Source organism: Manacus candei, unplaced genomic scaffold (genome assembly GCF_025592945.1).
Source record: "Manacus candei isolate 608988 ecotype Guabito, Panama unplaced genomic scaffold, ASM2559294v1 h1tg000018l, whole genome shotgun sequence".
In the NCBI taxonomy this organism is placed as follows: Eukaryota; Metazoa; Chordata; class Aves; order Passeriformes; family Pipridae; genus Manacus; species Manacus candei.
The window spans coordinates 2,871,746-2,894,842 of record NW_026138066.1 but is presented as its reverse complement, the minus strand read 5'-3'; the positions used below and the strand labels follow the sequence as shown (position 1 = coordinate 2,894,842).

General features: G+C 36.7%; 1 protein-coding gene across 10 annotated transcripts in view; it reads left to right on the top strand.

Moving 5' to 3' along the window:
* The window catches only part of ANKS1B (ankyrin repeat and sterile alpha motif domain containing 1B), a 414,822-nt gene that overhangs the window by 218,183 nt on the left and 173,542 nt on the right, over nucleotides 1-23,097 (top strand). For all 10 annotated transcript variants that reach the window (XM_051784790.1, XM_051784791.1, XM_051784788.1 and 7 more), the window contains one exon: nucleotides 2,997-3,103. In XM_051784790.1, the coding sequence (XP_051640750.1) occupies nucleotides 2,997-3,103 (107 nt within the window). The remainder of the gene's footprint in view (nucleotides 1-2,996; nucleotides 3,104-23,097) is intronic.

Below are 23,097 nucleotides of genomic sequence, written 5' to 3'. Positions count from 1 at the left end.
ATAACACAATAGTCAGGGATGAGGACTAGACAGCAAGCTGACTGTGTTTCTCCCTAGTTTCTTTCCCCTTGCTGAGCAACCTTATGTTGTGTTGATGGATTCAGATGTTTAGTTACACTGGCAAAGGACACTGGGACGAGCAGCTATAATCATCCAGTGCTGGAGCCATAGAGATAGTTAGACACAGTACCAACAGCTACATGAGGAGATGTGTCTGGGGAGCCACTCAAAAACTGAATTTTGCCTACACTGTTGCTAGGCATAGAGCCAAGCACTTCTCATTGTTGGCAGCATAACTTCCATGCTGCTTATAGTAAGGTAAGGAAGAAGCAGTTTGACCATGGAACTAATATACTGATTATTGTCTGTGCCTTACTGTGGGCAGAAAATTTTTGTTAGTGTTAGTTAGGGTGACACAGTGCAGAGACATTTGTGTCTATGCATATATAGGAAATACAGGCACCAGTCATGTATAATCCTTTCAAAGGGACTATGCTTCACTAGATCTCTTTCCAATATCAGTTTTTCTGCTTGTGGGGGAAAGGGAAAGACAAAATCTGGATTTTTTTTTCAAAGAAGTTTATGATTTCTCAGCCGACTAAGAAAAATTCAGAAAGGTTTAATTCTCATCTTATTTAAGATAACTTTGTTCTCAATTTGCCCTCTGGAGATCGTGTCCACCTCTCAGATTTGCCTATTCAAGGGAAGGCCCCTATATTTCAACTCAACATAGCCTACCTTTCTCCTTGCTACTGACTGGGCACAGCCTATATACAAGGGTATTGATTCACAGTAGAAAAAACTCTGCAAAATAGGGATGATTTCTAGACAGGTGTGAACAAATGCATTGGGATCTCCATGAGACATAGACTCCTATCAACTTGGTGTACCTACTTTCTCTGAGAATAAATTAATTATCCATTTGTTTATTTGAAGTAAATTTAGCTATTAGAAAATTCCTAAAAGTTTCTTCAGCAATTGCAGATTTACCAGTGCTTGATAAGTCTTCAGTACTTTTTTTGAAGATCTAGTATCAAATCAGTAAGAATACATGGAGTAACGTCTGAGCTCATAACAGACTTGTTTTGGGCAACTTTCCAACCTCATGGAAGATCTTCTATGGCTCAACTAAAATTGTTCTACAAAACATTATGGACTTCAGTTTGCATGAGTTGTTTCACAAATCCAAGCAGCAATATCAGAGTGAAAGGTCAGCCAGTTTTAGTCCAAGGACTAATCAGATTGGAGTTGAAACTCTTATAATATTCCTAATTCTAAATATCCAGCTATATTTCGGATCTGTTCTGTGACTGCTCAGGGATTCTCTGCATGGCACTTGCAGAGACTTTGTATTATAACATGTTGGTCAGACTATAGGTTTGGATTTCTATGAAACAGTTTTCTGCTATATCTGCCATCATCAGTCCCAAATGATGCCCTTGACAGATATCTATAATTTCCTTATGCCTGGAATTAAATTCCTTCTTAGAAATAGTCGTTGCTCGAGATCCACAATGGACAAGAAAAACAAAAAAAGTACTTAATGTGTTCAATAAATGAAGCTCTACTGAACAGGGTTCCTCTTAGAATTTTGTCCTGAATATACCCATTTTCTGCCTTTTTTGCTAAATCCTTTCATCCTGTTGTGAAAAGCAAAAGTTTAGTACACATTCCTGTCAGAACAAAGGAATAAAATATTTCCATTTCTAGAAAAACCGTCTCAAAAATGGAGTGTAGATAGAAAATACATCATGAGGAGTTTGGTTTCTTTTGCAGAAAATGAACTTTGCTTTCATTTAAAATTCATCATCTTTTTTTTTCAGTTATAGTTGATAAAATATACATCCTCTCTAGAAATCATGCAAATCTTATATGTGTGCTTGCTATCATTCACATTTTTGCAAGAAAGGATATAAATTTGCAATTTTATTTAGTAGAAACATTCTTTTAATTATTCATTTGAAATGGTGACCTTTTCAAGTTGAATTATTATATATGTCGGCATGAAGGTTTTCTTGTGTCTTATAATATTTTATGGTTGAAGAAATCATGCAGATAATCTAATTACTTTGACTAAAATTGTTGTGCCATTTATGTGTTTTGCTGTACTACAGGAGAGAAACTGTGAAATGTATTCATTATTGATTCATTAAAGGGTTTTCCTATTATACAAGCAGAGATGCAGACCACTACCTATATTATATTAAAAGGGGTAAGGGGAAGATATAGTAAACCATACCATAGGCTATGGTTTATATATTGCATTTCTTAATGTCTTGTGAAATGTAAAAATCTACAACAAACAGATATGTAAAGCATAACTGGTATGAAGATTTTATTCAGATTTAAGTGCTCTAGGTTGCTTTTGAATCTTGCTATTTTCTGCATTTGTTTTGACTGCTCTCATCATTCAAGATTGACGCTTGGATGGGTGTGTAGGAGGAAGCAGCAGCAGCAGGCTTACAGCTTGCAGACAAAAAAAATCTGCCTTATCTGATGGCTATTATTGAAAATGCGAGGTGTAGCCTAGGCTGGGTAATGAAGGGGAGCGAGCGAGGGGGAGCAAGAAGCATGGGGATGCATACTGATGAGTGTAGGAGTACTTGATAAAAAGAATTCTTGCTGCTGGCAGTGCATTGCTCATTGTGGAGTATTCCAACAATCGCATATAACGGAGAACAGCTTAGCTGACAGCTTGATATGCTTTTTTTTTTTTCCTCCCTACTGTATGACGTACTGGTCTGTAGTAAAGATTAATAACTAAGAAATGTAGAGCTGCGATCAGATCTTACGCTATATACTGCCCTGAAAACTATGTTTTACTTCTGACTTTTCTGCTTGCTGGAAGCATTAATCTGTCAAGCTGGCGGGCTCGTTTGATACCAACTTTTCCAGGAACACGATGTGGCAATGCCACCTCTCAGCCCAGGACTACCGCTATTATCCGGTGGATGGTTATTCGTTGCTTAAACGCCTCCCTCTTCACCCTCCTACAGGACCCCGATGCCCTGTCCAGACAGTGGGACAATGGTTGGAAAATATTGGGCTACCTCAGTATGAAAACCACTTGCTGGCTAATGGATTTGACAATGTGCAATTTATGGTAAGAAACCTTCTGTGCATAGCTGTGTATATACACTGTAGCTCTGCCTTTTTTGTCTGTCTCTTATGTGCTCATGAAAACCTTAGAGCTATTCTGCATTGCACTGAGATCTGTTTGGTGTTTCACTTTTCTATGTGTAGCTGAATTAGTATATAAATTGTCCTTGTATAAACTCCCAAACTGTACACATTACAAAATATTCTAGCCTGAAATATGGTAAAATAAAAACTGAATATTAAGGTTCTTTCTCTCCCTCATAAATCTTCAGATTGAAGAAGAAAAATGCACCATTCTTTTAATCCATTGAAGAATTTTCATAGTATGTAAAAGCTGCAAGCACCCCTTTCTGCAGTACATCACATTCTTACTTTTATTTCAACACTAACTTGCAATGATAATTAAATAACATGCAATGCCATTCTTGCCTTGAGATGTATTTTAATAACAGAAAATTATTTAATGAAGTGTGCTCTCTCTGCAAGTGATTCTGAATGTCTCAGTTAAATATTTTTGCATCTTAGATAGTCAGGCAGTGGGATTCACTTGTTGAAACTTATGCCCTGGGAGGAAAAGTAATGCATTCCTATTAATTGTTCCATTTTCATGTTTTAACTGTAGGCATTTATCAGGAATATTTGAATGAAATGAAATGTTAGGTACTTCAAGATTTACAGTATCACCATGTGGTGTAAAGTAACAGAGATCTGTCATGCACAAACTTTCAATTGGAATGAATATTGACAGTAAAGCGAGAAGCTTACTTGTAAGGCTGTTATATAATCACTTTTCTATCTGCTTCAGTATTCCCATTACTTCAATCTCTTCCAAAAATCCTGACTGCATTTCTTCTAAAGTAGCAGACCCTAAAACATCTTTTAAAATACCTTTTAAAGATATTTTTAATATATGTTGGAACAGTTCTAACTTTTCATAACTTGCACACATCATATAAGAAACAGAAGTGAAACAGCATGAATTATGACTATAAAATCATCACATGAGTTGTAGTCTCCCTATTTAAATTATTTTGCGAACAACATTATATGCCATTACTGATCAGAAAATTAAGGCACATATCACTGTCATTTCCACATAATAATAGTGCAGAGGTTTCTTCCTGTTTTTACATGGCTGCCATGTGATCATTTGCTTATTCATTAAAAATTATTAGAATCTTTGCCTTTAAGTGTTCTTGAAAACGAAGCTGTGCTCAGCAATGTGAAAAAAAATAAAATCCAATATGTGTTTCATGCTACAGTTTCCCAAAATGTAACTACATATTATCATATGTGTTGTACCATTAGTTACATAAGTAGATGACCATTTAGTCTTAAAGAGGTTACAGAAGGAAATTGTTCACAAGAGGCTGTAGGTGGCACAGCAAATGCAGAGGGGTACACCTACCACAGGTAGATTATGAGCACAAGAGAAGCCAAATAAACTACCCTGGAGGGCTTTTCAGTCATACCCTGACTCTGGAGGGGCCTGAACCACATTCTCGGGGAATTCATAAGACTTTCCTACGTCTCTTATTAGTATACTTATGTAAACATACAAATTATATACAAGATGTTATTATTCAGTATAGAAATCAAACTTTTAAGGTATCAAAGAGAGTAAGTTATGCTTGCATACCTGTCTGTTAGCCAGTGTTTTCTGATAATTTTAACCTTTTCTGAAGTGCTTTGTTTTTAAATATATATTGCAGGTAAAATACTTAATTACCTTTAATATGAGTTGATGTAACATACATGTGTGAATGGAACAATCCAAGAGTTCCTAATTTATTGATTTCAGACTGTTCATCCTGCTGTTACATATTTCAGTTTTTGTTTGTACCAGAAATTTTATAGTTCCCATATTTTATTGGAAATAAGAATTATCAGAAAACAGTGATTTATTTTTATATTATTCCTTTGAATATATTAGCATTATGTAAGAAAAGCCTCCTTTGAAAAATTTAAATGAGTGCTTGAGAAATTATTTTCCATTCTAGTCAAAATGTTAAAGAGAAAATTAAACTCGGAAAGTATATAGGAAAATGAGAGAAGAAACACCTGCTATGCTAAGAGAAAAAAATCGGGTTACTTCAATGTGTTGTAATCTTCCTTAATATGACAGAAATGCTTTACCTTTATTACAGTGGTTTACATATTAAGCTAGAGTTTCAATCTTATTAAATTAAATGTTTCAGATAGGTTAGCTACTTTACAGTGAAGAAATCTAATACTTCAGTGCAGTAAAAATCAGTTAAGACATATTTCTTATTCATTCTCTACTATATTCCTGCTTTTGTTTTTCTGGAAGCACATTCTGACCTGCATTTATTCATTCTGTTGCCTAAGCAACAACCATCACACTCCTATTAAGTATGATTTAGTAGTACAGGTCTTACTAGATGTTCAGAACAGAAGAGAGAATATCACAATGTTATAATTAATGTCCATGGAATAACATAAATCTGAGAACAAATATATTCTATATATACTACTCTAAACAGCAAAATTCTATTAATTAAATTAGCATTTTAATAAAAAAGTGGTTTTCCGATAAAAAGATTTCATGGTTAATTATTCATTAGATCATGGAAATTAACTCTTTATGTTTAGTCCCCCTTGGGCATTAGGAAAGTTATTCACCAGACTGTACTTAGAATTAGGGAGATTTGTTTATCTTACGTGAAGTATGTGGACTTAATAGGAATCAGGTTGTTTCCTAATATAAACTTTACAGTATTAATATTTTTAAATGCTTTACGAATATGGTGTTTTAAAAATATGTTGAAACATAATATTAAAAAATTAGTATTATTTCATTAACTGCTTTATTTCTACTTACAGCATGTTTGCACACATAGCAAGCGCAGTTTCTATCTACTATTAATGTCGTGCAGGAACGACACTTCCATAATATTTAGTAGGCCCCAGACAGATTCAATCCCAAGGCTTGGTTCACATGTGCTTGTAATAGCATCATACTTGAATATGTATACGAATATGCAATCATTAACTTTGATAATTTGTTGTGTAATAGGCTGCAGTGTCCTTCAGATGTAAAAATTTGTGGTGACTTTGTGCAGATACTCTGTATTTGAAGATGCAGATGATATTGCAGTTTCATAACATGAAGGCTATTTTGTAGGTAAAATAATTCTGAAGTGCAAGAAAACAGTTAGATCAATCATAAATCACAGTATATAAACTAGATATAAGGCATAATGAAACCTATCCATCTTTTTGATGCATTGGTCCCATGGACAAGCTATAAATTTATGCAGACTTGCAGGCCTGCCTCACTTAGTATGCTGAGAAAAAAAAAAAGTTGAATTACAGAGAAACAGATGTAAATATATAAATGTGCAAGGTCACTAAATGGTTGCATGCAGCTTTCTACAACTCTGGAGCTTCATCAAAGACTCAATTCTGGATGCACAGAGATAAAAGCAGTTCAATCAAATCACTGCCCAGTGAGAACTACTTCTGATTAAGGACTGCATATGACTATCTATTTATAGGTTATCCTAATCATTTAAGATATTCTGAAATTTTATCACTTAAGATTGCAATTTGATGAAAGTAACGTCTCTTAAAAATATTTATAAAACATACTATGACAGAAACAGGGACCACATCATAAAAATGAATTAACAGAAAAATATGAAGCTTTTTATTATATTTTTGGCATTCTAAAATACTGTTCACTATTAACAGTTAATGTTTGCATTAGACTGTAGACTTTGATTGCTGCTGTTAAGAGATATGCATCTCTTCCCCTTCAACTAAGGGCATTAAGTGGCTTGCGTTGTCTGATGATCCTAAGTATTGCCTAAGTATTCTTTTTTTACTGTGGGGAAACTGAGGCATAGAGTGACTGCAGGGTGGAATTTAAAACTGATTATAAATTTGAGATGAGGTAGTAATTCTTAAAGTACCTACTAACATAATGTTTAACAGATCAATGTAGTTGCTTAAATATAGGTGCCTAGTACCAATTGAAATACAGTAGGGAATCCAGGAGATCTAGACAAGGCTGACATATTACTGAGGACCAGAGACAGCCAGACCCTTCATGATTAGCAGCTGAAGTTCAGGTGGGATGTCACTGAGCACCTCAGATGGCTCTAGGGTGTGATGATTAGGCAGCTGAAATGAATCTTAAATTATACAGGTCTCACAGAGTTTGCAACTTATCTAAAAACTGATTATAGATGTCTTGTGTTTCCACTTATAATCTTAGTTGCATATGCATTTCTTTACCTTCTAATAATTTTCTGTGTTTTTGTTCATGCTGTGAACTTACCTGCAGAAGTATTTACCTGGCTTCTCAGTGCTAGGCATGGACTACCATCTCAATTCCCCTTAGCTGACTGTTTTGGCTTTAGTTTTTAGTTAGATTTTGACTTTTCTCCCTTCCTTTCTCTCTCTTTCTTCCTTTGTTTCTTTTCTTTCATTTTTCACTAGTTCTGGAGGTTTATTAGCTGAAGTTTATCTGGAGACTGTCCTCTCCCAGATGCCATTCCTAGGATTTGCTCTCCTCAAATACACAGGAATTCTTGCCTTTAATCACTCTGGAGGATCTTAGTTTTATGGCAGATCTGTAGAACTTGAAATGTGGAGTCCTCTCAGTGTCAGTGTAGCCCTGGCTTGTTCCATGAGTAAAGTGACTTTTTGTCACTCAGCTGTCTTCTGAGTCTTCCTCTCCTTGACCCCAGTAACCCATAGAATGGGGCAGATTTAAAGTTCAAATATAGACAACTACATGTCTATTTACATGTCAGTAGACGTTTAGGACTCATCAGTTGCCCTCATGTTGAAATTGAGATATCTGAGACATCTGTGTAGGCCTGGAATATGTGATACAGGCTCTATAAAATAGCCCTAGCTGTCTGGAGCTTCAGTTGGATTCCAGGCAGTGTCCATTTGCAGCACCTCAAATGACTCTGTGGGTGACTGGGTGAAGCACCTAATCAGACATAAAAGTCAATGGAGCATAGAATGCAATTTAACTGGGTGACTGAATAACTATTAGGGTAGTTATTGTAGGATAAATTAAAGTAGATTCATCTGATCAGTTGAATCACTGTCTGGGCTATATTGATGGGTTTGTACTGGATCTCCTTAAGCTATCATGTAGACACAAAGTTTTTTGATGGCTCAGTTTGGGCTAGAATCCATACAGAATTCACTGAAAACAAAATACAAAGTATTTTTATTACAGCCTTTTCTCCTCCCTCAGAACATCCAGCCCTGAGGCTTCAAGATCTTCTTTTTCATCCCAGTAGGGATTCTTACTACAGAAACTGCAAATTAGAGCTCAGGTGGGTGCCAGAGTTGAAGATTGTGCCTGTCATCCTGCAACAGCAGCAGGTCTAACAAATAATCCCATTCCACATGTTCCAGTTAATGCTTCTGTCATGGTATTCCTCAAGCTGGTCAAGAGGCAGAAGGGCTTATTAATGTACTCCTCAGTATTGTATGTGTAAATAATAGCTTACACTGTCTTTCTTTTTTGTGATCCCAGATGATTCTTCATCTATGAGCGCATGCAGATCTGGAGAGGCAGTGCTCATTTCCCAGAGGAAAGGGAGTTTAGAGGAATCCACTTCATGTTTGTGTATCTGTGTATGTAATAGTGAAAAACACAGCACTGCAGACTGGTGATGATCCTACACTTTGTGAAAATTTTGGCAGTAATGATTGCTCAACAGAGAGACAATATAATTTTTATGTATTTCACTTGAACATTTTTTTCTTAAGGAACCAATCTCCAAACAGACTTTGTTAAGACATCCTGGGGATGGGGGATTCCTTGAGAGTCAGAGGGAGTGTGTTTTCATCTAAACCTATCTCAACAGTTGTAACTTGAAGGTGTAATCAGGGATGGGTCTATCTGCCTATCTGCTAGGTTCTGCTAATTAGACCTTCAGGTGAGGGTTTCTCTGGTTGTTCTGGAATATGTGGTTGTCTTTATTTAAATGTTGTTCCACAAAAGGTTGTACCTACAAGGTAGACAGACAGAACTTCAGGCTGTACTCTTGGTTGACTATACAGATGCCAGTATATTTGGTGGAATGTCCTTGCACTCACCTCTGCCATTCAGGTTAGTGACATCTGTGTTACTTTGCTAAGCTCACTCTGCAGCAGTCTGAGAGAAAAGATCCTGTCCAATGTACATGGCAATGTATTTGGCTCAATCATACCCTGACTAAGAACAAAGGGCCAAATTCAGACATTGAAAGCCATTGCATGTACAGTCACCACTAAAAGTGAAACTATTTCATTATACATGTCTGTGAGTACGATAATGTGAGGACTGGAATTAGTTCCATCTGTTCTAAAAATATGTTAAATGTTAATGTTAAACATTGTGCTTAAGCTAAAAGCCTGCCTAGTGCAGAGGGTGGCCTTAATTTTGATGTACAAACACTGATGAACTGTATTCTGAGACTACATATATGGGGAATTGTCTATTGGCCCTAAATACAGTTTTATGAGAAACTGGTAACAAATGTTTCCTGTGAAAGTTAGTTTGATAAAGCAGATGAAAATTCTAATAATTAGAATAAAGGATAACATCTTAATAACTTATAAAGTAAGAGGTGTGATCAGCATCACACTGTGTTTTTATTTAAGGCCAAAAGCTTTTAGCTGATTTTGTTATCAAAAAGAACAATGGTAAATCTTCAAGAATTAGAAATGTTTGCATATCGAGTGATGTTTATAATGCTATTCTTGATAACTGATGAAAGATACTGAAAACCTGACAATATATAAACTGTTAAAAGTAACAAAATTTAAAGCTTAAGGAAAGCAGAAAATCTAAGAGTTTTTACTCTTCAGAGTGAAAAACTGAAGATTCACAGGACAATCAGTTTATAATTTTATTTACACTGTAGGTAAATAATGTAAGTCTTTGCTATGAAAGGGAATGGTAAACTTAAAACAGTGTCCTGTATGTAATAAGAAGTGACAGCTGATTCTTAGTTGTTTCATATGGGAATACTTTTTAATTAAATGAAATTTAAAAAAAAAAAAAAAAACACAAAAGAAATTTTTAAAGGAATGCAGTATACAATTGTGTATATTACTGTTTTAGAACAACATTGTCCAACAAGAAACAATTAAATGGAATCTGGAACAGTAGCTAAATTAATTTCAAACAATGACAGACTTCCCTGACTAAGTTAAAAGACAGAGCAGTACAGAGAAGCTTGATTACAGATAATTGCATGTTGGGATTCTGAAGGAGTTATCAGGTAGAGATTAATGAGTACCAACAGATAACTGGAAATAAACATATGATTCTTGGGCATGTTATCCTTTTTGGATGAAGACCAGATGATGTAAGAAAAGCTCGGGTAGTTATACGAACAAGTATTACTGCACATCAAAAAACAGAAACGATCTAAAAGAAAGAGAGAACACATCAAGAAAGAACAGATAAATAATCAAAATAGAAAAAGGAAAAAAAGTTAGGAGAGAAAATGCAATTTCATTAGTTATGTGAGTAGAAAAGATTTTATCAGCATGCAATAGCTAAAAGGAATATTAAGGAAGTTACAACCACCGTTGGAATCAGATGAAATTCATTTTAGTTTTAGAATAAAGAACAAAGTATGATAATTAGTGAAGTATAGTGTGAATGAAGACCACTGAGAAATTAGAGGAAGAGAAAGAGTGAGAGCTGTCATACTGCAAGCAGACAAAAGAACAGTTGGTTAATTAAAATATCTAAATCATCTAGGTTAGGTGATGTTTGATGAAGTCTTAAGAAACTGAAGAGAAAATACCAGATCCTTTAGCAATCATTTTTGAGAATGTCCAGAGAATGAATAAATCGTTAGAGGATAACTAAAATACAAATGTAGTACTGATCTGTATTTTAGATGGCAGGATTCTTCCTCAGTATAGATTTCCATTCTCCTGAGCTGTTTATCTTCAACCATTCACCATACAACTATTGCCTTAATCAAGAAGGAAATGGATGGTGGTGTTATTGGCAACAGATCCCATCATCAGTTCTGACTGTGGTGGGAACAAAATGGGGGAGCATACAAAATGTTGCAATAGGATGTAATGGAAAGAGAATAAAGCTAAATGAAGTAACTCTGCAGTTGGGAGATGAAGAAACTATTTAAAGGAAACAGATGTAGTGTACAACACATTATGCCCCTCATCATTTAGATGAGAAGCTTTTCTTCTGTCAAAATTTACTAAAATTTCGACAAGGGATACAAGCTTAATTTGGCTAGTAAAAGTAGAGCTACCTTTTAAAAGCTGTTTTAGAATGATGTACTGGAGTTGCCATGCAAGCAAGATATTCCTGGTATAGAGTTTGCCTGACTGCTAGTAAATTTCCTGGGCATGTAAACTTACTGTCCTTCAGTTTAGAAGTCTTCTGTTTTCCCACACATTGGAGAATTTTTTTCCTTCTTCCACACACCATGCCCATATATTGTTTATGGTACCAACACCTCAGCATCCATTTTAACCTTGGTAATGACAAAAGTGATGAAAGCCATGTAGCCTTTTTCAACATGCTATTCATTCTGTCTGTTCCCACACACACTTGCACAGAGACATTTGTGCATACACATATTACACAAAAAGGTTATTCACTAAGGGGAAATATTCCATGTGCTCAGAAATAAAGAACTGGAGAGTTACAGTAGTTGAGTGACCTCAGCTCACCCCTCATATTCATATGCCTTATGGTAGAGTCTTTAGTCACAGGTTTCTTTACTGATTTTTTTTCCCTCAAAATTCCTTTCTCACTAAGTGTACTGAGATTTGAGTATGCAGAAGCACACATTTCAAAGTATTAGCAGGTAAAAATAAAACTTGGTTTTAAATGTTGCATTGCTTAATGATTTTACAACCTTAGCCCAACAGTCATTTAAAACAATAATGAACCCCCTAAACTGCCTTCTCTTCACATTCAGCAGTGATGTACACTTGTCTAGTATTGTTCATCTGGAACATTAGAAAAAATTATACACTTGTTGTAAATACAATCCCTAACTTAACTGAAATCTCATGTTTCAGATGTTTATTACTCTTATGTGGTATTTTATTGAATTATTGGAAGCTGAATGATTTCATAATATTATTGATAGGAACAGCAATGGGTTAAATTTGCGAGATGTGCCATACCTGCTCTAGATTTGTTTGATTAGATAATAATTATTTCAAAATTTTTTCATCTGAAGACTAGATCTAGATAGAAGTTTTGAAATACAAAAGCCAAAGAATTTGCCCAGGTAGCAGAGGTGGAGGCATAAGGTTACTGCAGATACAAGTACTAACAGTCAGTTTAAATATTAAAAACTGGAACGTCATGAGTAAAAGTATGCTGGATAAACACCTATCAAGTGACCTTCCGATATAAATCCCAAATAGTATTTTCTTTGACTGCCTAATTAGCAGCCAAAAATTAGCAAAGAGTGGCCCCTCTGTGCAGAATCCCCTTTTGCAATTAGGAAGAGCAGGAAAAAATCTGCGTGTTCACTGGTATCTTACAGCTTACACTAAAAAAAATATATGTTATTTGTTGCAGCTGATTACAGCTCTTACAATATCTGAACTGATTGTTAGCTTCTATTATTCAGTAACCACACTATTTAACAGCTTTTTCACTTCTTCAGGTTTGCTCTCTCCACAAACAGCTCCCCTTTTAATCACGTAGAAAGACCACTTCTTGAAGTAAGTTAAGATGGCGTTTATAAAGAAATAGCAGTTCTTAGCTGCTATGCTGCATTAGGATAAAAGACTGCACAATACTGAGTTGGTTTTTAGCCTTGATCCATTTTTAAATATAATATGAATATTATAGCCCTGATCGCTTCTCTGAACTCCCTAGGCATCCCTCTTGTTGCCAGAAAGGAATTACAAATTGACAATGCAAGTAATTTTATTTTCCATCTCTCTTGGAATTTGGCAATGTGTCTGTTCTGTCCATGAACGTTTTTTTTCTTGATGTTCTGATTTTTTAAGTACTTGCTTTATTTCCTGTAGAAATAGTAGATCTTCACTTTCTGCTGAGAAAAAATAACTTTATGCAACAAGAGTGGAATATTATACCAGAGAACCCATATACAGACAAATCTTTGATTCCCAGTAATATCAGGCTTTTTGTCAGCAAATTCTGCAGTCACTGCTTATGTGGTTGATTTCTCTTTCTAACTCTACTTCAAATATATATTTGTTTAAAATGCATTCTGATTTCCTTCGTTGTTCGAAAGTAAGAAATGGAGATTCAGGGGAAAAGAGAATGAAGAAAACATTTGCTAGCACGTGCAGAAGCAGCCTGGTCCATGGAGAATGCATAGGACAATATATCTAAGGGTCTTCTCTGTGGTCAGCTTTTGATTTGGATTATGAGTGTGGGGGAAAATGCTTCTTTATTCCCTTAATTATCTGGCTAGGACATTACATATTATTGCTGGGCCACATATAGGAAATCAGGAGAGGACTCAGGGACAGAAATATCTGTATATTTTGAGCTATCTTGTGGACAATTATCTGCTTGTGTCTAACCTTTGGTAGTGCAGATTTCTAAGTACCTGTAGCTGGAAAGCACAGTTTCTCAGGAGGGGGTCAGAGGTAGCCAGATTGCCTGAGGAATCTCATTGAGTATCTTCAGTTAAGTTCTGAATGAATTCTGTGGCAAGAATTGGACTCAAGCTGAAAATAGTGCAGAATAACAAAACAAGTATCTAATAATTATTAATATTTTATGATCCAGCAAAATGAATCAGGAACATTTTCCTGTGTATGAGCTACCTAAATATAATTTAGAATTATTTTAATCTTTAAGTCATATATTTTATTACTTCTATAAGCCAAACTCATGGCAGAAACTGTTTCTTAGCATTCCTCTTGTATCCCCTGGAGCTACCTGGGTACCACTTATCTTTTCTCTTTATTTCTGAGGTTCTCTGTGTGTGACCCTCTCCTCCCAAATGCACTTGGTTTCTGGGATCTCTCTCTGCCTTATCATTCCTGCAGGCTGGACTCTTCTTATGCTCTCCATGTCCTCCTTTTCTCCATTTCCTCCTTCCTCAGTAAAATTATTTTATGTCCTTTTTTTGACTACAAATTAAAGGAAGGAGAGGAGGAGAAAGGGAGGGAGGAACAGCGGGAGGGGAGAAGGGAAAGAGAGGAAGAAATGGGGTGGAATAGAAGAAAACAAAGAGGGACAGAGGATATCTGCTTCACATCTAATTTCTTTTACTGACTTAAAATGTTTTAACTTGATTTAAAAAGCAGAGGGAGATTTAACTGAACGGTTTTCACAGAGATGTTCTTGTCACTCACAGCTCAAACTGAACAGAGCTGGTGATGAGTGAGAGCTAGTTTGCTTGGCTGGGCTTAAGATGACTCATTGCTGAAAATTGGCCATGCTTTCCAGCATGCTTTCTAGTACCATATTATTCAAATTTTTCCATTTTCCCAGGTGTCTTAGGCTTCTGATTTACCTGGACACCTGTATGGGCCATTCACTTAAGAGTTGGACTCGATGATCCTTGTGAATCCCTTCTAAATGGGAATATGCTCTGATTCTGTAATTCTGTGAAACTGTGACAAACTTTTCTGATAAAACTGTTGCACTTAAAATCCTTTGCTAAACATGTGGAAGGGAAGGAGCAGACTTGCTGAAGTGTGAGTCTTCACAGCTATAACTGAATATGACTACAGTTGTCCTTTGAATACATATACACATAGGTACTAAGCAGTTATTGAAGAGGAAGAAAGCAATCCCTGCATTTAGACATTGAGAGCTAATAGATTTTTTTTTTAATTCTAGTCCTAATTAATCCTATTTTAATTATTTATCTGTATAATGGGTATTAAAATGCCACCTTGCTTTGAAGGAGTCTTAAAAATACATTAATTCCTGGTTTGGAGCTGTCTAATATTATTTCAATGAATGTCTAAAAAAAGTCTGAAGAAAGTGAGTCATTCTTACTGTTGAGGTCTTCAATGGGAAACTATATATAAGACGTGGACCCACACAGAGAATGATAAAGGCTAAAAAAAGAATTATCAGCTGCCTTACTTTGTAACTACCATCCATCCTCCTGTACTGAATTCTTGGATTATTCAGAAATATAATTATACTGTGTGTATGATGCCATGTAGAATATGTAACCTGGGGTGAAGGGTGCTTAGCCAATGTTAAAGAATCGGCATTCTGGTATTTTGTAGCTTTATGACTTTGCAACATTCCTATAATGTGTAGTGAGGATCAGCAGCTCCTATTTTGTCTGTTTTATTCATTGCAGTAACTTTTCCTTTTAAAAAGGCGTACTGAAATCTAGAAATTATATCAAGTGAAGTTATAGTCTCCCACAATCTTGTCTCACTAGGTTGGAAGCATACAGTTTTATTATCCAGTTTGTTGATAGCACTTTTCTGTTTGGAATATTAGAGGCAGAAGGGACAAGGGAAACTCACAAGTGTTCACCAGGACTATTAGGAGAAATTTTTTATCACAAAAAAGTTAAATTAGAAAAAGCTAGCTCAAGAAGAAATGTGTAAAGCATCAGTAAAACAATTGCCTTGAATTAGGATAGTGGGAGGCCCCAAAGAATCCCAAAATATTAGTTGTCGAATGCAGTATCCTTCTGTAGAAGGGGATAGGTGAAAATGCTCATCATAGTAGCATCAGGAAGAAGGGTGCCAGACAAGGTGGACTGACTTGAATAAAGGTTTCCTTGTGACTGAGGGACATGAATTACTAGAGTGTCAGATTACTGCACTCTGACAAAAGATATCCCAACATGCATACTTTGAAAATCAGCTGTGAAGCAACATAGCAGAATCCTTCCATAGTGTTTTGGGACTCAATCAGTCTACGTACTGTTAATAGTACCCTAAGAGTATATCAAACTGTCTTCTCTCTAATTTTGAAAACGTTAATTCAGATTTTTAAGAAAATGCAGTAAATCTATGGGAAGAATAATCAACTCCTCAGTCAAAAAACAGAACAAGTTTACCTTTACATAGAAGACTCTTTAAAGCAAATACTAGTTGCTAGGTGGGAGGGATAGTTCAAAGGGCTATATCAAGATGCTAGGACTGTATGTATGAGACCAATATGTGATTTTAAATTTCACAGTACTTGCTTTGGCTGAACACAAGTTACTTAGTTCAATTTCTCTGAAAAAGCTTCTTCAAATGGATGGGTTGTTTGTTTTTTTTCTTGCATTCACTGGTAATAAAAGATTATGCCTACCATTATATGCAAGTAATTTATGCTGGTGTGAAAATAGCATCTTCTGTGACTTTTTGTAACTTCTAACTACTCAGGTATAGGTAGAAAACAGAACTATGGTAGTCTAATTACTGCTCTTGTGTTATATCTGAGGTAAACAATACAAGAACGTTTGTAGAAGGGTGAAAAAGTGTAAACAAAGCAGATAATGCGAACAGAAAGAAAGGCCACAGTATTAGAACTATTTCTGAATACAATATGTGGATGGGGAATTGGTTGCACAGGAAGAAGAAACAGATATGAAGAGAAAAAAGGACCAGAAAGTAGACAGTTTACTCTCTGTCTTACACAACCAGAAATTTGATTTTGCATTTGTTTATTTATTGAATGTGCTTGTTTATATTTTACATTTCAGAATTATAAATGTTATTGTTCAGTGGCAAGATACTTAAAATTTGTGGGCAAACTGTTTTGAAGCCTGTGGAAATTAATATTTTATATGAGATCCTGTCAATAGCTATAAAGGGGTTTTTTATAGGTTCTGGGGAACAGTTGCTGCATCATCTATAACATAGCTAGATCATGCTACATCAAATGCTACTGTTTAATATTAAAAATATGTTGTCATGAGTCAAAAAAGAAACACTAAGAAATGCAGTGATCAGTGAATCACTACAGAGTGCAATTCTTATGTATCAGTGGCTACCCAATTGTTTTCCAAAATGGAAGCTTTAATTTTTAGATAAAATTAGCATAAATGGAATGTGTTTCATTCTTTGGACTCATTCATCAGGTTGAAAGGGATTTTGAGCAACATGAAAATTGTCCCTGCCCATTACAGGGGAGTTGAACCAAGTGATCTTTGAAGATCCCTTCTAACCCAAACCATTCTGTGATTGTGCTTCTATAGAATCATAGAATTATTTAGGTTGGGAAAGACCCTTAAGATCATCAGGTCTGACCATTACCCTAGCACTGCCAAGTCCACTGCTAAGTGATGTTCCTAAGTGCCACATTCACATGTCTTCTAAATATATCCAGGGATCGTGATTGAGCACTGACCACCAATTTCAGTGAAGGAAGTTTCCTCATATATCATCTGAACCTCCTCTGGTACAACTTGAGGCCATTTCCTCTTGTCCTATCACTTGTAATTTAGGAGAAGAGACTGACTCCCACCTGCATAAAAACTCCTTTCAGGTGGTTGCAGAAGGTGATAAGGTCTCCCCTGAGCCTCCTTTTCTCCAAGTTAAACACCCCCAGTTCCCTCAGCTGTTCCTTCACCAGCATTCCCTTCTCTGGACTCACTCCAGCACTTCAGCGTCTTTCTTGTGAAGGGCCTAAAACTGAATCCGGTATTCAAGGTATGGCCTCACCAATACCAAGTCCAGGGGGATGATTCTAAATATCCTTTCTTCCATGATCTCTACCAGTTTGAGCCTGTCATCATAACTCAGTTTTGAAGGGAGTGCTTTTATCTTGTGGAATATATCTTCCCAAAATTAATTTGTAAGAAAGCTAGTCCAGGGCTTCTGCCATCTTTGCAATACATTAAAAAGAAATACTTTCCAGTGCAGGCATGATATGTATTTTGCTTTTCTGGGCAGTTTTGGCCACTAGCAGAAACACTGAATCAAGAAGATCTTTCATTTCACCTAGTATGGTCATACTGATGATTCTTGAGAACTGGAGCCTCAGTTTAGATTCCCTACAATGTTTCTGAGGAGTGGGGTCTGCTTGGTGCTGAACATAGGCTTCATGGTGCAAAGCAGTCATTCTTGAAGTCACTACATGGGAATTGAAACGCATCCTAAGGTGATGCAGTAGTGCACATGTGATGTGTGGGATGACCAGTGGAACGATAATCAATCCTTCTTTATGAGAAATGCATCTCCCAAATTGTTACTGGGGAACAATAGCACTGTGTAGTGACATAAAGCGCATGGGATCACATCAGAGCGATCTGCTGGTTGCCGTGGTGACGGGAGTGGGCCTGCAAAGCCAGCCTCCTGGCTGCTGAGTTGGAAGGGATAAGAAAAACACAGCCCACTTCCCCTGTGAAATGAATTACAAGAACAAGCAAAGGAAGAAAAGAAAAATGTCAACCCTTAATCAAATGTTCTCTTATTTTTAGAAAGGGCTTGAAGAAAATGTAGACCATCTCTGCTTACCTCATGGGCTTCAGGGATTTGGCCAGTAATATCTCTGTAAATACTGTAGAAATAAATCACAGTGGTTTGTATAAGAAAAAATCACATGTAAGAGATATCTGTGTGCAGTGGGAGATGACAATCCTACCATTCCTTGTGCTTGTCTTAGCAAACAAAATCTGTAAGAATATGTTAAAATGGTTCTCAGTATAACAACTATATTTGGCAGGCAAACTAAATACACTCATTTTCACCTAAAGAAAGTTAGTATATTCCAATTTCTTATTACCTTACAATCTTTCTTACCTTTTACCCTTTTCTGCACCACTACATATCAAAAGCAGCACGGTGGACTGTGAAATACACTTAGACATAACAATTCAGTGGCACATAGAAAACACCATTCATTTTTCAATCTTTCTCATTTTTGGGAGCTGCTTCATATTTTACTATATTTAGTAATATTAAACAAAGCAGCATGTCCAGTCAACCTAACAATCTCTAATTACTAGCAACTAGGTCCTGAAAATTATTTGGTCACCTGAAGTTAGGCAGTGCCTTGATTTTGCAGTGCACAGGGTGGATTCCAAATGGCCAAGTGAGGCCTCCAAGAGCATAATAAAAGCAACACTGAGCTGCAACAACTGGTGAGCATCATGATGCTTGACCGTACAGTTCCTGTCTCTGGGAGCAGGATGTCTACAATTGAATTAGGCAAACAAGACCCTACGTAACTTAATAGGAAGAGAAAGGCAATTAAGAAAAGGGTTTGCAATGGCAAGCAGAGGAAACCAGTGAGATGCTCCAAAGCAGGAGTTATATCTGAAAGTTTTGCCTCCCTTTGCAGCCCTGCATTAGATACCATTTCCTGTACTGTTTCCTTGATCTTGACATGCAAGTCAGCCCTTTGGATAAGGACATTTGGCTCACTGTTTTCTTCCAAATTACAATAGAAGCTTGAGCACATAACTCAGAAGTTAGGATACTTGGTTGAAAGAAATAGAAAGTCCTGAATTTTTAGCTTTTTCTCTGCTTTTTATATTTGGCAGTCACTGGATGTAAACTTAGAAACATTTCTAGCAATGGCACAAGAAGACTGATTTACCACAGCCAGCTGTCACTGATCTAAACAATAACATTCCTTTCTGGCTTACTGACTAACCTTCACAGCAATTGAGTTTCAGCAGGACCAATGAATGATTCCTCCTCAATGCCAGAGTATCCTTTCCTATTAGTTGGTTCATAGCTTGCTCTTTTTTAAGGAAATTTAAGTATAAGAAAGAGAAATAAATCTGATCTCTTACCTTCTGCATGAATACTCTGATAGGTTGGTTGTGCTACGAGAAAGAAAGATAAAACCATTCTTCCTCCTTTTGACCCATTTTTAAGAAAGAGCAGCAACCAATTCATGCTGTGCTCCTGTGTTTCTGCCTTGGGCGTGCTCTGAGGCTTCCTACCACATCAAGCTCTGATGATATCTAAGAGAAGGGCCTACTTTCTAAACACCATCAAAGGACTGATGTGGTTTCCTAGCTGCTCTGTCTGCTCCGAACAGAGAGCTTGAACACCAGGCCACTCAAAGGTAAAACTGCCAGTGTGACCAGGATTCAGTTGCCAGCAGGAGGTGAAACAAGCACTTGAAGATGTCAGTCATAACTTTAGGGTGTAAGTGGGTGAAGACTGAAGTATTTTCTTGAGCATGTTTTCCTTGGTGATATTTTAGAGGCCCTTTCTGGGAATATCCTGTTTTTAAGACGTGGATTCTGCTCAGAATTTTAGAGTAAAAGTCTTTGACTCTGCGTTTTGTGTTCTCTAGGATGATTTGGGTGGCTCACATTTTAAAAAACATGACTAGGGTTGATAAAAATATGGGGAAGGAAATACTTCTGTAAGACATTCTGGGAGGTGAACCGAGTTTTTTCATGTCATGGAATTACAGAATAGTTTGGGTTGGAAGGGATCCTAAAGATCATATAATTCCAACTCCCCTGTCATGGGCAGGTACATTTTCCACTAAACCAGGCTGCCTAAAGCCCCATCCAAAGTGGCCTTCCACACTGTCAGCAATAGAGCATTGACATTTCCTTTGAACAACCTGTTTCAGTGCGTCACCACCCTCACAGTAAAGAACTGCATTCTCATGTCCAATCTAAATCTGTCCTCTTTCAGTTTAAAGCTATTGACCCTTGTTCTGCCACTACTTGCCCTTGTGAAAAGTCCCTCTCTGTATTTCTTGTAGGCCCCTTCCAGGTACTGGAAAGCTTCAATAAGGTTTCCCTAGAGCCTTCTCTTCTCCAGGCTGAATAACCCCAAGTCTCTCATCTTGCCTTTACAGGAGAGGTGTTTCAGCTCTGTGATCATCTTCCTGACCCTCCTCTGGACTAGATCCAACAGGACCATGTCCTTCTTATGTTGAGAGCTCCAGAGCTGGATGCAATATTCCAAATGGAATCTCATGATAGAGGAGGAAAGGGGCAGAAAGACCTCCCTTGATCTGCTGGCCACACTTCTTTTCATGCAGCCAAGGATATGGTTGGCTTTCTGGGCTGTAAGCACACATTGCTGGCTCGTGTTGAGCTTCTTGTCAACCAGTACCCCCAAGCCCTTCTCCTCAGGGCTGCTCTCAAACCATTCTCTGCCCAACCAGTATTTGTGCTTGGGATTGCCCTGACCTGTGTTCAGGGCCTTGCCCTTGACCTTGTAGAACTTCATGAGGTTCCCATAAGCCCACTTCTCAAGCCTGTCGAAGTCTCTCTGGATGGCATTCCATTCCTCTGTGTTGACTGTGTTGTTGGCAAACTTGCTGAGGGTGCACTGAAGCCCGTTGTCCATGTTGCTGATGAAGCTGTTAAACAGTGCCAGTCTCAGCACCATCCCCTGAGGAATACCACTCATCACTGGTCTCCACTGGGACATCAAGCTATTGACCACAACTCTTTGAATGCAGCCATTCAGCTAATTCCTTATCCACCAAGTCCATGTCTCTCCAGTTAGAGACAAGAATATTGTGTGGTTCAGTTTCAAATGCTTTGCACAATCCAGGTAGATTACATCAATTGTTTTCTGTTATCCCCCAGTGCTGTAACTGCATTGCAGAAGACTGCCAAATTTGTCAGGCATGATTTGCCCTTAGTGTAGCCATGTTGGCTGTCACCAATAATGACCTTATTTTATTACAAAAGTTATTTTGTTATTTTATTATCACTCCTAATTTATTACACAACCACCAGTGTTAGCTCCAAGGTTAAACAGAACTGCATGTTACATGCAGAGAAGGTATTGAGCATTTTTGTTATATCTGAAAATATCATCTTTGCCCCTTCCTGCACTCAGCAGCCTTACACATTTATCGGAGTAGGGAATATTTTTCTGAGAATTTAGAAGTCTGTTAATTAGCTCACAGTAATATTGATTTTTAAAGTGGGTCCTTTGAGAAATTTAGCATCTAAGCTAAATAGCATTTATAGCAAGTAATCTGAATAATGGTACAATATAGACTCTGTGGAATTTTCATTACTCAAATGAAGTGAAATTATCTTCACAATATAAATTCAAGACATTAAGATGTAATTTAGGTAAGTATTCATAATTATTTTAATTGTTATGACTAAATAGGTAGACAGAGTTGGGTCAACAACGTTAATAGTTAAGTGGGCCAAGTGCAACATCAGAGGTAATTTTTTCAATTGCCACACTATCTGTGCAGCTAATTTGCATGTGACAATTGTGTTGGTTTTAATGAATTGGTGTGACAAGGAAGAGGGGATAAAAATAGCAGAAATTCTTCCTATAAGGATCCTTGTCCCAGCTATCAGTATTGTTTAATTATCACTATAGTCTAGTTAACTATTCCTCCTGCGACTATATGATCATTTGAATGTCAATATTTGAAAAGCTTTTGATAGCATTGGTTACTTCGGGTTCACCTCTGAAAGAGCTGAATGTGAACCAGAGATCTTTAAAACTTAGGTCTTATGAGTCTTAGATCTGTTGGGACTCCTTTTTAAACTGGCCCTACTTACATCACCTTCTATTTTTATGGATAGGTTGCAAATTCATACTGGGAATTGCTATCACCCCACTATTATCTATGAGTGAAATGGCCTTTTTTTGGTTAACATTTCAGTAGTAGTTTATTATTACTTCCTGACAAAATGACACTAACATGGAAAACTTCCTTCCAGTTTTCTCTTTGTTTCTGTGGGTTTTTTAATTGCTAAGAAAGTCAGAAATGTAAAGACTTACAATAGACCAAGGTGAGGATTGAGAATGAGTATCAGTATTTTTAAAGCAAATCAATTTTGGAAGAACATTATCAAATTTTTATTTTGCAATCTGCATAGTCCTTTCTTCCAAACATATTTTATAATCAATCCCTTTCCCCCAAGAGAATATTCCAAGTTTCTGCAAGGGAGTTTTCTAACATAGTCTTGTCAGATTTGTAGATGAAATAATTTCTGCAGTATCTTCAGGAATCTGATAAATCTTTATGACCTGAAAGTCCAAGTTAGGCATTTAACTCAATAATCATTCTTACAGATCTTGTTTTCATGTTAACAGTGGCAATTCTAATGAGAGGCAACCTTTTCACTTATACTGAAGCTTACTAAATTCTGGTCGTTTGCCAGT